The 14,795-nt window shown below is 33.8% G+C and overlaps 2 protein-coding genes across 2 annotated transcripts in view; one reads left to right on the plus strand and one right to left on the minus strand.

The window, feature by feature from the left end:
• The window catches only part of LOC141330823 (equilibrative nucleoside transporter 2), a 33,328-nt gene extending 24,308 nt beyond the window's left edge, over window positions 1–9,020 (minus strand). Inside the window, exon 1 of the mRNA XM_073835585.1 lies at window positions 8,883–9,020. The gene's annotated coding sequence lies outside the window, so the exon portion shown is untranslated. The remainder of the gene's footprint in view (window positions 1–8,882) is intronic.
• Window positions 9,021–11,300: 2,280 nt separating this feature from the next.
• Window positions 11,301–14,795, plus strand: part of mapk8ip1b (mitogen-activated protein kinase 8 interacting protein 1b) — a 30,430-nt gene continuing 26,935 nt past the window's right edge. The window contains exons 1-2 of the mRNA XM_073836808.1: window positions 11,301–11,719; window positions 13,400–13,511. Coding sequence (XP_073692909.1) covers window positions 11,664–11,719; window positions 13,400–13,511 — 168 coding nt within the window. The 5' untranslated portion in view covers window positions 11,301–11,663. The remainder of the gene's footprint in view (window positions 11,720–13,399; window positions 13,512–14,795) is intronic.

The following is a 14,795-nucleotide window of genomic DNA, read 5'->3' on the forward strand; positions in this document are numbered from 1 at the left end:
GATTACTCTCTCTCCAACACACACACAACAAAGAAATTTAATTACCCAGCGGACACCTGTGTTTAAGGATGGTTAGGTTGCACCAGTGTAAAATTTGAACTAATGCAAAAGTAAATGGCAGCAGATTACTAAATATGTGACCCTGGACCACAAAACCAGTCTTAAGTTGAGTGGGTATATTTGTAGCAATAGGCAAAAATACATTGATTTTTCTTTTATGCCAAAAATCATTAGGATGTTAAGTAAAGATCATGTTTCATGAAGATATTTAGTCAATTTCCTACTTTAAATATCAAAACTTAATTTTTCATTAGTGATATGCATTGCTAAAAGCTACATTTGGACAACTTTAAAAGCGATTTTCTCAATATTTTGATTTTGTTGCACCCTCAGATTCAGATTTTCAAACAGTTGCATCTCGTCCAAATATTGTCCCATCATAACAAACCATGTTAGTATAAATGTATAAATCTCAATTTCAAAATAATTGACCCTTATGACTGGTTTTGTGGACATGGGTCAAAAATATGTATAGATGTGTGGTTATAAGCGTTCTTTAAAAAAGTAGGTGCACTTAAGCGTATTGAAGGTGCACCATTTTAAGTACATATTTTTAAAAAAAACTACTTACAGACAACATTTTAAAGAAATTAAAGGCCATTTAAGCTTACTTTAAGAAAAAAAAAATCTGGATTTGAAAATCTGAACAAGGGTGCAAAAAAATCTAAATATGAAAAAAAAAATGGCTTTTGAAACCGTCCAAATGAAGTTCTTAGCAATGCATATTACTCTCTTAACTGTACTTACAGATAACATTTTAAAGAAATTAAAGGCCATTTAAGCTTACTTTAAGAAAAAAAATCTGGATTCGAAAATCTGAACGAGGGTGCAAAAAAATCTAAATATGAAAAAAAAACGCTTTTAAAGCTGTCCAAATGAAGTTCTTAGCAATGCATATTACTCTCTTAACTGTACTTACAGAAAACATTTTAAAGAAATTAAAGGCTACTTAAGCTTACTTTGAGAGAAAAAAATCTCAATTTGAAAATCTGAATCTGAGGATGCAAAAAAATCGAAAGTGAGAAAATTTTTAAAGCTGTCGAAATGAAGTTCTTGCAATGCATTTTACTCTCAAATGAAATTAAAGGCCATTTAAGCTTACTTTAAGAGAGAAAAAATCTGAACTTGAAAATCTGAATGAGGGTGCAAAAAAATCTAAATATTAAAAAAAATGCTTTTAAAGCTGTCCAAATGAAGTTCTTAGCAATGCATATTACTCTCTTAACTGTACTTACAGACAACATTTTAAAGACATGAAAGGCCACTTAAGCTTACTTTAAGCGACAAAAAAAATCTCAATTTGAAAATCTGAATCAGAGGGTGCAAAAAAATCGAAATAGTGAGAAAATCATTTTTAAAGCTGTCCAAATGAAGTTCTTGCAATGCATATTACTCTCTCAACTGTACTTACAGATAACATTTTAAAGAAATGAAAGGCCACTTAACTGAAATTAAAAGGCCATTTAAGCTTACTTTAAGAGAGAATTTGAAAATCTGAATCTGAGGGTGCAAAAAAAAAAAAAAAATCGAAATATTGAGAAAAATCGCTCACTTATCCAACAATGTCTTCCATTTCAAATTCTAAAAAAACTGAAATACGTAAATACAAATTTACTAATTAAAAAATGGCAAAAATAAAGTAAAACACATGCAAATTATTATTACAAAGTATGCTACACTTTTACTATAGTGTAACCACTCTTAATTTTCTTGAGGGATTTGCATACTTTTTTATAAATGTACTGCATTAATAGTTTGATGTTTTCTACTGTTTAAGAAAAAAAAAATCTGAAAAAAAAAAAAAAAAAGATTTACAAATCTTAGCTTTATTTCTGACATCAACTGAAAGAAGCAAAAAAAGGTATGGTTTTTTTATTACTTGAATTTTGCGTGAAAAGATGTGCCAACTAACAGAATCAAACAAATTTCATAAATATATTGTCTTTCAATAATTCAAGCACTTTACGTATCTCTTCGGGAATATTGCTAGCATTTATTTTTAGTTCATGTTAACTGATATAGTTAACTAATGTTAACAAATGAACCTTATTGTAAAGTGTTACAAGTATGTTTTAATCTTTTGTCATGTTTTAAAGTAAACTTATTTTGATGTAGTGTTACATCAAATATGAATATTAATAAACTGTAGTGTGTTATTCAATATTACTATTCAAGTTATATTTTAAAATGTACTAAATTGCAACATCATTACAAATGTGTAATTATTTTCAAACATAGAAATGCAAATATAATACTTTATTTTATCATAAATGCTTGTCAGTACATTCAGCAGTACTTTAAGCATATTTCAAGAACAACAGAAGTCATTATGAAATTAAATACATTTGTACTTAAGTCCTACCTAAGTGGTCAAAAAAAAAGTTCAGCCTTAGTTATATTTAGTTAAATTACAATTATCATACACAACTGGCATTAAGTGCCAGAAAACATTGCATTCAGTTCACAATTAAGTATATTCTTTTAAAAATGAAGCAAGCAGTACACTTGCTTAAGTTTCTTGAGAAAGATAGAAAAAAGTAACATTTTCATTTAACCCATTCTTTATCTTCTTACCTCTATGGCTTCATCTACCAAATGCGCTGCATCACTGGTAGCAGCAGGTTGAAGACTCTACATTTTATACTTTTAACCCGCAACAACAAAACCCATAAGACAGCATTATTTTTTTTATTAAATGGGTTTGGTTCATAGTTGTGGTCTAAACTGTGGTCAAGGAAACTATGCAAAAGCACAACGTGACACTGTACCATCTGCTTCAACCAGGTGAACATGACTCACACATCAACAAACCCTTGATTAGACAAGCCAAATGAGTTTGATGAATTATGCCCACAGCCTTACTCATATCAGTATAACCATAATCAAATACTTAATCAAATCCTATTAAAAACAAGCCTAGCACGTTTAAATCATGAGGAAACTCTACAACTGTGAAAAGCAGAGAGTGGGTACTTCAATTGTATGGAGATGAAAAAAAAAAAAAGTGTGATTAATTGCATTGAACATGCACTTGTAGTCTAATTCAAATCTAAAAATTACATTTTTAAAAAACCTACTTGCAGATAATGTAATATTAATGAAATAGGTCACTTAAGTACACTTTCAAAAAAAGTGCATTTTGTAAAAATGTAAAATTAAAATGTACTTTACATTTTAAATCGTTTTAATGATCTTGTCATGGCTCAATGTACATTTAGCAACATACCTGATTATACTGTAACTTTAAACAGGTTACATGACATTAAAGTTAATATATTTTAAATTAGCTAAATTGCATAATTTCAAATGCGTTAAAATGTTAAGTTTCAATAGAAATTACATTAAAGTACATTTTAGTTTGTCATAAATGCCTGTCAGTACAATCAACATTCAGCAGTACTTCAACCACATTTTAAAGCCAACAGAATTACTTCGGAAATTGCATAGTTTTAACCACAAACTAGGATAACATTAGGGAGGTGACACTGGGAATTCAGGGGGCAGATGAGCAGAGAATGCCAATGCATTTAACACTTTAGTGACAGGTCTAGTACCTCTATTTAAAAGCTTCAGTAGGATTCTCACTGGACTGATTTTTAGAAGAAAAAAAATATCTGGTTAAAAAATGTCTATGATCCATGGCGAGATACCCATCTATTAACATTGCGCTACACTACCAGACAAAAGTTTCTGAACAGTAAGATTATTAATGTTTTTAAAGAACCATGCATCTATTTGATTCAAAGTACAGCAAAAAGAGCAAAATGTTAATTATTTTTACTATTTAAAATAAACATTTTATATCTGAATATATATATATATATATATTTTTTTTTTTTATTCCTGTGATCAAATGGAATATTTTTATTATTATCAATATTTAAAACAGTTAAATACATTCTCTGATCAATAGAAAGATCAAAAGATCAGCATTTATCTAAAATACTAAACTTTTGTAACATTATACACTATACCATTCAAAAGCTCTGGAGACAGTATGTTTTATTTTATTTTTTTGGGGGGGGGGTGATAGAAATTAATACTTTCATTTATCAAGGATGCTTTAAATTGTTCAAAAGTGATGGTAAAGACATTTAGAATGTTACAAAATATTCATATTTCCATTTATTTTCAATAGAAAAAAAAAATCTACATGTTATTTCTCTAAAATGGCCATTGCAGCAGATGCAAAATGTTTTAATGCAAGAAATAATTATAATCTAGTTAAAAAGCATCCCATTTATTGTCACTGTTTTTCACAAACTGAACACAAGGCATTTCACTAACTACATTGTAAATTTTTTGCCAGTAAAAATGAAAAAACCTGAACATTTTATGAACTGGGGATAAAATGGTTAGTATTACCGTTTCACATTTTAATTTTAATTAAAAAACCACTGGTGGGAAAACACTGTCACTGCCAAAATGTCAATCTATCAAATAAACAAAAAACAATGATGACTAAGCTATCATTATAAATTAAGCAAGTTACATTTTTTCTCTGACCAAATTTCTGTCAACAGTGTGTTTTAATTAAATTGAAATCATTTAATCAATTATCGCTGACATGTATACACTACCGTTTTACTGACTTAAATTCTCAAAATGATGGCTGTATTGTTCTTCCATGCATATTGCTTTACTTGTGTTGATTTTTAAATGCACATTTAATAGCTTACTCAAGATTGTGCTCATTAAAAACTGCACTAGAGATAGTTTTACCTCCCTTCTGATTTTTGTAGTTTGTTGGCGTGCAGGTAGAAACCTAAAGTGAAAAGTCAGTACTTTTTCAAACTTCTGAGCGTCAGGACCAAAAAAAAAAGGATAGCAAAACTAATCTAATTACAGTGTCTTTAAAAGTGCATAAAAAAAACCTGTATTATTAATAAGTATTGCAAACAGCGCCACCCTATCCAACAAGCAGTCGCCTAGGGCCCTGCCTAAAGCTAAGGGACTTGCGGCCGTGAGACTGTCAACAAAATTTCTAGGTGCTAAATTGATGAAGATAGGTGTGACGTCCATTCTTCTCGGCTCACTATAAATTAATATTGCAGCCGCATTCTGGATTAATTGTAAAGGTTTGAGAGAACTGGCTGGAAGACCTGCCTAAAGAGCATTGCAATAGTCCAGCCTGAACAGAGCAAGAGCTTGAACAATGAGTTGTGAAGCATGTTCCGGAAGAAAGAGACTGATTTTCCTGATGTTGAATAAAGCAAATCTGCAGGACTGGGCAGTTTTAGTAATGTGGTCTGAGAAAGTCAGCTGATCATCAATTACACCTCCAAGGTTTCCGGCTGTTTTTGAAGAGGTTGTGGTTGATGTGCCTAACTGGATGGTGAAATTGTGAGGAAGCGAAGGGTTTGATGGAACCACATGGAGTTCTGTCTTGGCGACGTTGAGTTGAAGATGATGGTCCCTCATCCAGCAAGAAATGTCTGTTAGACAATGTGAGCATTGTGGATGATCGGAATGAAATTAGAGGTAGAGTACAGTGTCATCAGCATAGCAGTGATATGAAAAGCCATGTTTCTGAATGAACCTAGTGATGCCATGTAGACAGAGAAAAGCAGCGGTCCGAGAACTGAGCCCTGAGGTACTCCAGTAGCTAGATGTTGTGACTTGGATGCCGTACCTCTCTAAATAACCTTAAAGGACCTATCTAAGAAGTAAGACTCAAACCACTGGAGTGCAGTTCCTGAGAATCCCTTTGCCAATAGGGTTGAAAGGAGAATCTGGTGGTTAACTGTGTCAAAAGCAGCAGGCAGATCCAGGAAGATAAGTATTGATGCTTATACATTTTTTGTGATTCTCAAACAGGCCTTAAAAACAAACAGAACATGCATTTCTAGTAATTATGCTCTGATTATTTTATTTAGGTTTTGTGCATAAATCATTTAAATGTTATTTTATTTTATTTGTGCTTCATGTATTCACTTTCATATTTCTAACTTACTTGCAATCCTATTTTTAAAATGCTTAAATATCTTTACACATGCATGTTTGTTGTGTTACACATTTACGCTGAAATATTGAAATGTTAATTTATGTGCTTTCTCATGGACCTTTTTTTTTTTTACATTTCCGGGTTTCTCAGCAGCATAAGTAGTCAAAGTTGGGTTAACTTCGACAGCAGTGAATGGCCAGTATCACAAACATATATTTTTTGCATTCCCATTCACTCAAATAGCAAAAAGAAAAACTCATTTTCACAACTTTCAATTAAAGGAAAAAAAAATACAGAATAATAACGGCAGTCAGATAAGTGAACAAAAATCAAATTTACCGTCCCTCCCATAGACACTGCATTAGAAACACCTTCGCATTAGCGTTGACTAGTTTTTTGTAATTTGATAAATGTGAGATAATACAACATATAGAGATATAAATGTACAAAAAAAATCTTGTCTTGTGAAAAGGGTACATTAAAGGAGAGAAATTAGAAGTTATGAGAATATAAGAAAGTATGTTTCTTGAGGAAAACATATCAGGAATTCTCTCCATATAATGTCTAAACTTCCGAAATGCAGTTTCAATGCAGCTTCAAAGGGCTCTTAAAGATCCCAGCCCATGAAAAAGGGTTTTTTGCTTATCTAGCAAAATGACTGGTTATTTTCAAAACAAATTGACAATTTATATACTGTAAAAACATCACATTGAAGTTAATATATTTTAAATGTGCAATAGAAATGACATTAAAGTAAAATTTAGTTTATCCTAAACGCTTGTCAGTACATTCAGCAGTACTTTAACCATATCTCAAAGCCAACAGAATTACTTAGGAAATTAGATATAAAGATGTACTACAGTCCTACTTAAGTGGGTCAAAAACACTTTAAAATTCAGATAAATGCATATCATAAACTGCAACTGAAACATTTTCATTTAATTGCAGTCAACATGCAATAAAGCATCTAAAAATATTACATTCATTGCACACCTCAGACGATTCTTTTAAATAAATATACTTTCCATAAGTACTATTTTTAAAAGCATGCTTAAGTGATTTTTAACAAAGGGAGGTTTAGATGCAGTTTAAATGCAGCTTCAAAGGGCTCTAAATGATCCCAGCTGATGAAGGAGGACCTTATCTAGAACAATGATTGGTTATTTTCAAAACAAAATGACAATTTATGTACTTTTTACCCTCAAACGCTCTTCTTGTCTAAGTGTGCATCAAGTGTTTTTTTGTTGTTGTTTTTTTACAGTTAAATTCCACTTTCTTCTTCAATGCCAAAATCACCCTACATCGCCGTTTTACCTTTATTTTTTGTAAAGGACATTTGATCTACTGTGCATGTTCACTTTGTAAACACTGAGTAGGTACTTCTGCAGCAATTTAAGATGATTTTGAAGTTGGAAAAAGAAAATGAGACAGGAGTTTTTCAACATACCCTAACTGTATTGACCATATTGAACTGGGAAAAAACAGTTCAAGCTGACTTAGATGAGCATTTGAGGTTAAAAAGTATATAAATTGTCAATTTGTTTAAAAAAATGACAGAATGTTTTGATAGAGAAGACCCTTCTTCCTCGAATGGGATCGTTTAGAGCCCTTTGAAGCTTGGGGGCACCATTGACATCCATTATATGGAGACGGTTCCTGAATTGTCAATTTCTTATCGACTGAATAAAGAAATACATGAACATCTTGGATGACAAGGGGGTGAGTAAATTACCTCTAAATTTTAGTCGACTTCTCCTTTAAATTCCAACGACAATTTTTACTCCAGTGGGGTCCATTTTTATTATTTTGCCTAGAGGCCCCAAACCAATGGGCCGGCACTAATTGCAAACAAATCCCAATCAATAAATCTGACCGATTTATTATCTTCTCTCTCATAAAGACTCTTATTTGACCCATTTATATTCTGACTGATTCTTGGTTCACAGCAAAAACAAATCAGTGTGCAACAAAGTCTGAACAGATTTAACAAACACGTCTCTCAGTCTTCATCCTGTCCACCCCTTCTTCAGAAATAAACCCTGAGCTTTTGATAGTCTGTATATCTTCATTCCAAGGCCTCTCCTTTTTATTTGCTTCACTAGTTTCTTTCAAGACACTTTCAGTCATGTAGTGAATAACCTGTTTGCATATTGAAATACAGAGGGGGGTAATATCGGTCAGGATATTAAAACTGCCTCTTCTCTAATCTGCTTTAAATTGCTTAATGATTTTGTAGGAAGAAAGGTTATTAAAAGACAGAAATTATTTTCTTAGCCGTTGTTTACATATAACGGACCATACTGACAAAAATGTTTTATTATTGTTTATTTTTAATATGTTTGATGTCAAAGGGAAGTACATCACATGACGTCACTCAAACAATGACGAATTTGACCTGCCTTTTCTACACAATTAAATAATTACGTGTTAAACTATTTAGGTGGAGTTGTACTTTTTAATTACCGAAATGCGGATGTTACACCAAGTGAACTGCGCGTTCTCGTCATGTAATTTAACGTTACTGTATAGGCACGACTTCTTTTTCCATTCGGACCGATATATATTTGTTTTTCTTTCTCGTATCGTGTGTGAACGAGTTGTTTTTTTTTTTTTTTTTACTTAAATAGACTGTCTGTCTGCGTGGTACTTGTCGGACAAAAGCTGCTCTGTTTCCATACAGCCGGGTGGTAATGCCATAAATTACTAGAATAAACACAAGCAAATCTCATTCACGGAGGCAGACAGAAAGAGCGAGAACGCCAGAAAGATGATGATTATATTACTCCTCTCTCTTCAGAACGTTGATAAAGTTTTTACATCTAAACAGAGAAGGAAAGGTCACTCGAAGTAAAAGCCATCGTTTCGTTGATCTACTCACCTGTTTTCACGATGTTTTTCGTTATTTTCTCATTTCAAATCTCCGAATCAAAAACATAACATCCACTAAACGCTCTGTAATTCGGAGTCATTCATTTAAATCCGTGTCTCTCCAAAAGGATGAAGCTGCCTCATGGTCTTTCTCTTTTGTGGTGTTTGTCGAGGGTGGTTTATGGTGAATTACTGCTACCAACTGGACTGGAGTGTGCACCTGCAACTCTAATGTTGAGTCCCGAGGCCCTCTGGTGAAGGAAATATGAATGTGACGCAAACCATTTCCGTGAAAAATCCAGAATTACATCAATGTGTAAATGATGAAAAAATACATTAACCCATTTGTGCCAAATTGTTCTGAATGTTTCAAGCATATCAGTTAATAGTGTCCTATGTTCTGCATTTATTTATTTATTTATTTTCAAATTTGAAAAGGAAGAGAACATTTGGCATCTAACACAAAATAACTGCTTTCAACACCCTGCTGAAAAAACTTCCCCAGTCTCCCAGAATGGCTAGGCTGGTTTTAGCTGGTTGCTCCAGCTGGTCTCCCAGGCTGACCAGCTAAGGAAGTGGCCAAAACCCCTCTAAAACCAGCCTGCTGACCAGCTACGACCAACTAAGACCATTCCATTGGTGAGCAAGTGATGGAATGCTACATTAATTAATGGACTGGAGTGATGTGGATTATTTTGATGTTTTTACCAGTTGTTTGGACTCTCATTCTGACGGCACCCATTCACTGCAGAGGATCCATTGGTGAGCAAGTGATGGAATGCTACATTAATTAATGGACTGGAGTTGTGTGGATTATTGTAATGTTTTTATCAGCTGTTTGGACTCTCATTCTGATGGCACCCATTCACTGCTGAGGATCTAATTGTGAGCAAGTGATGGAATGCTACATTAATTTATGGACTGGAGTGATGTGGATTATTGTGATGTTTTTACCAGTTGTTTGGACTCTCATTCTGACGGCACCCATTCACTGCAGAGGATCTATTGGTGAGCAAGTGATGGAATGCTACATTAATTTATGGATTGGAGTGATGTGGATTATTGTGATGTTTTTACCAGTTGTTTGGACTCTCATTCTGACGGCACCCATTCACTGCAGAGGATCCATTGGTGAGCAAGTGATGGAATGCTACATTAATTGGTGGACTGAAGTGGTGTGGATTATTGTGATGTTTTTATCAGCTGTTTGGACTCTCATTCTGACGGCACCCATTCACTGCAGAGGATCCATTGGTGAGCAAGTGATGGAATGTTAGGTTCATCAACAATTACCCCATCGACTTCAGCCAGAAATCTGGGTGTAATCTTTGACAACCAATTGACTTTTAAAGACCACATAGCTAAAACTGCTCGATCTTGCACAACATCAGAAAGATTAGGCCCTTCCTAACAGAGCATGCTGCACAACTCCTCGTCCAGACCCTGGTCATTTCCAGGCTGGACTACTGCAATGCTCTTTTAGCCGGTCTTCCAGCATGTACAATCAGACCTCTACAAATGATTCAGAATGCAGCAGCACGTCTGGTCTTCAATGAGTTCAAAAAGGCCCATGTCACACTTCTCTTTATATCTCTGCACTGGCTACCGGTTACAGCCCGCATCAAATTCAAGACACTGATGCTGGCCTATAGGACAGCCACCGGCTCATCACCTGCCTACCTCCACTACTTCGTATCTACACTCCCTCCAGAAGTCTGAGATCCTCTAGTGAAAGACGCCTCATTGTACCACCACAGAGAGGCATGAAATCACTTTCCAGAACATTCTCGTTCAGCGTTCCTGCCTGGTGGAATGATCTTCCCACCCCTCTCCGGAATGCAGACTCCTTAACAGCTTTCAAGCGACTGCTGAAAACCCATGTTTTTCAACACTATTTGACTCAATAATATAATAAAAAAAAAAAAACTTTGTTCTCCTCCCTTTCTTGATCTTCCCTTTCTAGCCTCTACTCGTCTAACAACGCCTAATATATGTTATTTTTGAGCACTTCCTATGTTGATCTGCCTCCTTAGGATGAATCACTTGTTGTATTCCCAATTTGTAAGTCGCTTTGGATAAAAGCGTCTGCTAAATGAATAAATGTAAATGTAAATGTAAATGTAAATGTGCTACATTAATTGGTGGACTAAAGTGGTGTGGATTATTGTAATGTTTTGTTTTAATTGTTTACTTTCTTATTATTGTCATATGTTAAATGTTCTTTCAGTTTCTCTCCATAGTGTGTTACTATTTGGCCTTAGAGAGAGATAGTGAATTGGTTGCACCCACACACATACAATATAACACCTCTCAAATACTCAGAGAGAGAGAGAGAGAGAGAGAGAGATGTGGGGGATGGGCGACATTGGAGACAAGAAGCAAAGAGGAGGGGTGATGTTGTAAAACACACGACTGCTATTGGATGGATTGCATGATTATTATGAATAAGCAGAAGGACACTGTCATGCAGCATCTCTTTCAGAGCTGACTCTGCGCAGCTTTTATTTTGCCATTTCTGCTTTTATTTTTCTGTGACACCGGTTGTAGATTGCCCAGTGAGGATGCAGGTAAACACATGAGCAAGGGCAGAGGGATACAGTGAGAAAAATGCAGCATTCGTCAAGCTGTCATGATTCTACAGCAGATGTTCCAGTGAATGGAGGATGCTGGAGAAGCATGTGCTGTTGTCATTTGAAAGCAGTCTAATCTGACTTCAAATACAGCGGCTTGAATGGCAGGAGCTCAGCTTTGACCAGATGTCAACACAATCCCATGCTGCACTGCTCACAGAATGGACTCAAACGGTGATGGCAAAGAGGAATGGACAGAGGAGCAATGGGAGAAATGGTATGAGGTTGTTTGACTCTTTAAGCTTGTGTTTTTAGTTGAAGAATATATGAAATATTAATGTGTTAGTGCATGTGTTTTGATGAGCAGCGGATGCAGCATCCATAGCATCGTCATTTTTGTTGCATGGCAACACTTTGTTATGCCAAGGATTTTCTATTATATTATTAATGCAGTATTATTTCTAGTACTGCAATAGAGTTCTTCATATACTGCCATGAATATAAATCTGCAAGGGCACAATATATTGTCTCTTTAAATGCATTTTATAATACAGGTTCTGTGCAATGCAGTGTCAGACTAGTCTTGTGAAAAAAGACTTTTATTTTGAAAGAGACTGGGAATGTGCATGTTGCACACCATGAGCTCTTTCATCTCACATAGAGACACAAGCTGTTCTGAAATCATGTAGGTGTTGCATTTAATGAGAGCTGTTGCTAAAATAAGCATGCATGTGTGAAATACAATGCGGACAAACTACATCCATCATGGTGACATTGTCATGTGACCTATGACGTTTGCCAAGTCACTGCTTCCACTCTTGTATTCATTCAGAAAATGCTCACAAAATACATGCAATATATTTTTTTATCCTGTATCTTTATGCTAAAATGCTTTAAATATTTTTTGCATTTCAATCTACAATCTAAACCCTATAATGATTTGTAGATAACTAAAGATTTGTAATAACTTTTTGCTTTCCATTTGTCAAATTAACAGATATTTTAAATGTAGCAACAGAAACATTTTTCTTTTATGTACTGCTTAATACAGAGCCGATATGTACAAGATTAATATTTAACACAAGACTATTCTATTAAAACCCTTGTGAAACAGAAATACACTTTAGCATACATTTATAAATAAAACTTAAGGAAGTAATATACTTTAAAATAATATGCTTTTTGTTTACGAATATTCAATTGCATGTTAATTTCAATTAAATCAAGATGTGTTATAGTTTAGATTTAAATTGCATGCAAGTAACGTAACCTACTTAAGTAGGACTTAAGTACATCTTTATATGTAATTTCTCAATTACTTCTGTTGTTTTTGAAATATGGTTAAAATACAGCTGAATGCACTGACAAGCATTTATGATCAACTAAAATATACTTTAATGTAATTTCTATTGAAACTTGTATGTCAAGTATTTAAATAAATTTTACAGAATTTTTTAATAAAGAAGTTGCAATTCAATAGATTTAAAAAATAATAATTTTTAATTATTTCTGTCAGATGAATGAATCAATCAAACTTTTTTTCAGATGTTATTAATCATGATTTTAGACGTAATACTAAATAACTACATTTAAAATTATAATCAAGTAAATGTGCTTCACAATAAGTGTACTTTTTAATGCATGTAAAAAGGTTAAGACATTAATTAAATTGTGGTCTAAAATAAAACTTTTGATTTGACATTTCTACAAAGCGCTTTTCTAGAAGTGTACTTAAGTGTGTTAAGAAACAGTTATAAAATTGTTAATAATATTTTTTTATCTGCATTTACAGTTTTTTTTTTTTTTCAAATATACTTTGACGATTTGAAGTACACTTCAAGTGCACACTCAATACAAATAAGCACGGTTTCCTTTTACAATAGTTTATATAAATTCAATGAAACAAACAGCTCACTAGCTCTCCCTTGATCAATAACGGCTGTGGTTCCGTCTATAGGTTGACCCATGACATAGGCTTGGAAGAATTTGAAGATGAGGATCTGTCTGAAATCACAGAAATCACCGATGAATTCGTACTGAGGTCCAGACGCGACGACTCTGACATCAAGGTGAGAAAAAATCTTGTAAAATGTGTAAAATATTTGTAAAATACTGCACTTTTGCTCGAAATATTACTTGTTTCTTCTTTTTTTCTGTTATTAAATATTATAGATATTTATGTATTACCAATTCTTTGTTCAGAAAGTGACCTTCCTGTGTATTAAACCTCTAGGTGGCGCCTATTGAGTGACTATGAGTCACATTTATAAATGGCATCTAGTTGAAATGGTCTAGTCAGACAGTAAACAAAGCATTTCAAGTAGAAACGATTATGGTCCGGAAGCAAATAATGAATATATAAAATAGCAAAGTCCACAAAGTGGTGCATTACAGAACAATTAAAAATGGCATTAATGGGTGGTTATTATATCACTTATAGCACACTGGCATGCAAAACAAATTTGCTGATTTATCCTTATCAATAGCGGTTGCAAATACTAAAGTAACCAATGTTGGGGAAAGTTACTTTTAAAAGTCATGCATTACAATATTGAGTTACTCGCTAAAAAAGTAACCAATTGCATTACTTTTTATGGAAAGTAATGCCTTACGTTACTTTTGAGTAAATCTGGGCAGGGCTTGCTTGTTTGTTTTTAATATAAAAAGTTATATTTTTGGTAAATGGAAAAGCCTTTTTACTCCAAAAGCCTCAGGCTTAGAGAAAAGTAAATTAACGTCTGTACAGTAGACCGCAGAAGAAAAACTGTAGTAATTTTTGCTTATTAGTATGGATGAATTGGATCATTGAAGGTCAGCAGCAAAGACATCGGTTAATAAAATGGGATTAAATACATAAAGGATATTTGTATTATTTAACATATTTAATTTTTGCAGGTTTTTATTCATTTTGAAGAACACTGTATCTGTTTGTTTAGTAAGTGAGATGAATTAATGCATGTTCACATTTATTCTAGAACTAAAGTAACATCTTACTCACAGTTTTTCTCAACATGGGGACAGGAGAGCTTTTAATCAATAAATGGGGGGAAAAAGTAACTCAGACATTTTTTGTCAATAAAAAGTAATGCGATACTTTACAAGTTACTTGAAAAAAGTAATATTATTACGTAACTTGCGTTACTTGTAATGTGTTACCTAGGGATGCACCGAATATTCGGCCACCGAAAATGTTCGGCCGAAAATGGCCCAAAACGACATATTCGGTGTTCGGCCGAAAGACTTTTATCACCGAACAACACGGCCGAAACAGTATGTTGACGCAAACAGAAACCGCAGCCTGCACGTGCTTGTCTGAATCAACACGTCTGCGGTGTGGACGTATATCAGTATAT

This window comes from Garra rufa, chromosome 3 (genome assembly GCF_049309525.1).
Source record: "Garra rufa chromosome 3, GarRuf1.0, whole genome shotgun sequence".
In the NCBI taxonomy this organism is placed as follows: domain Eukaryota; kingdom Metazoa; phylum Chordata; class Actinopteri; order Cypriniformes; family Cyprinidae; genus Garra; species Garra rufa.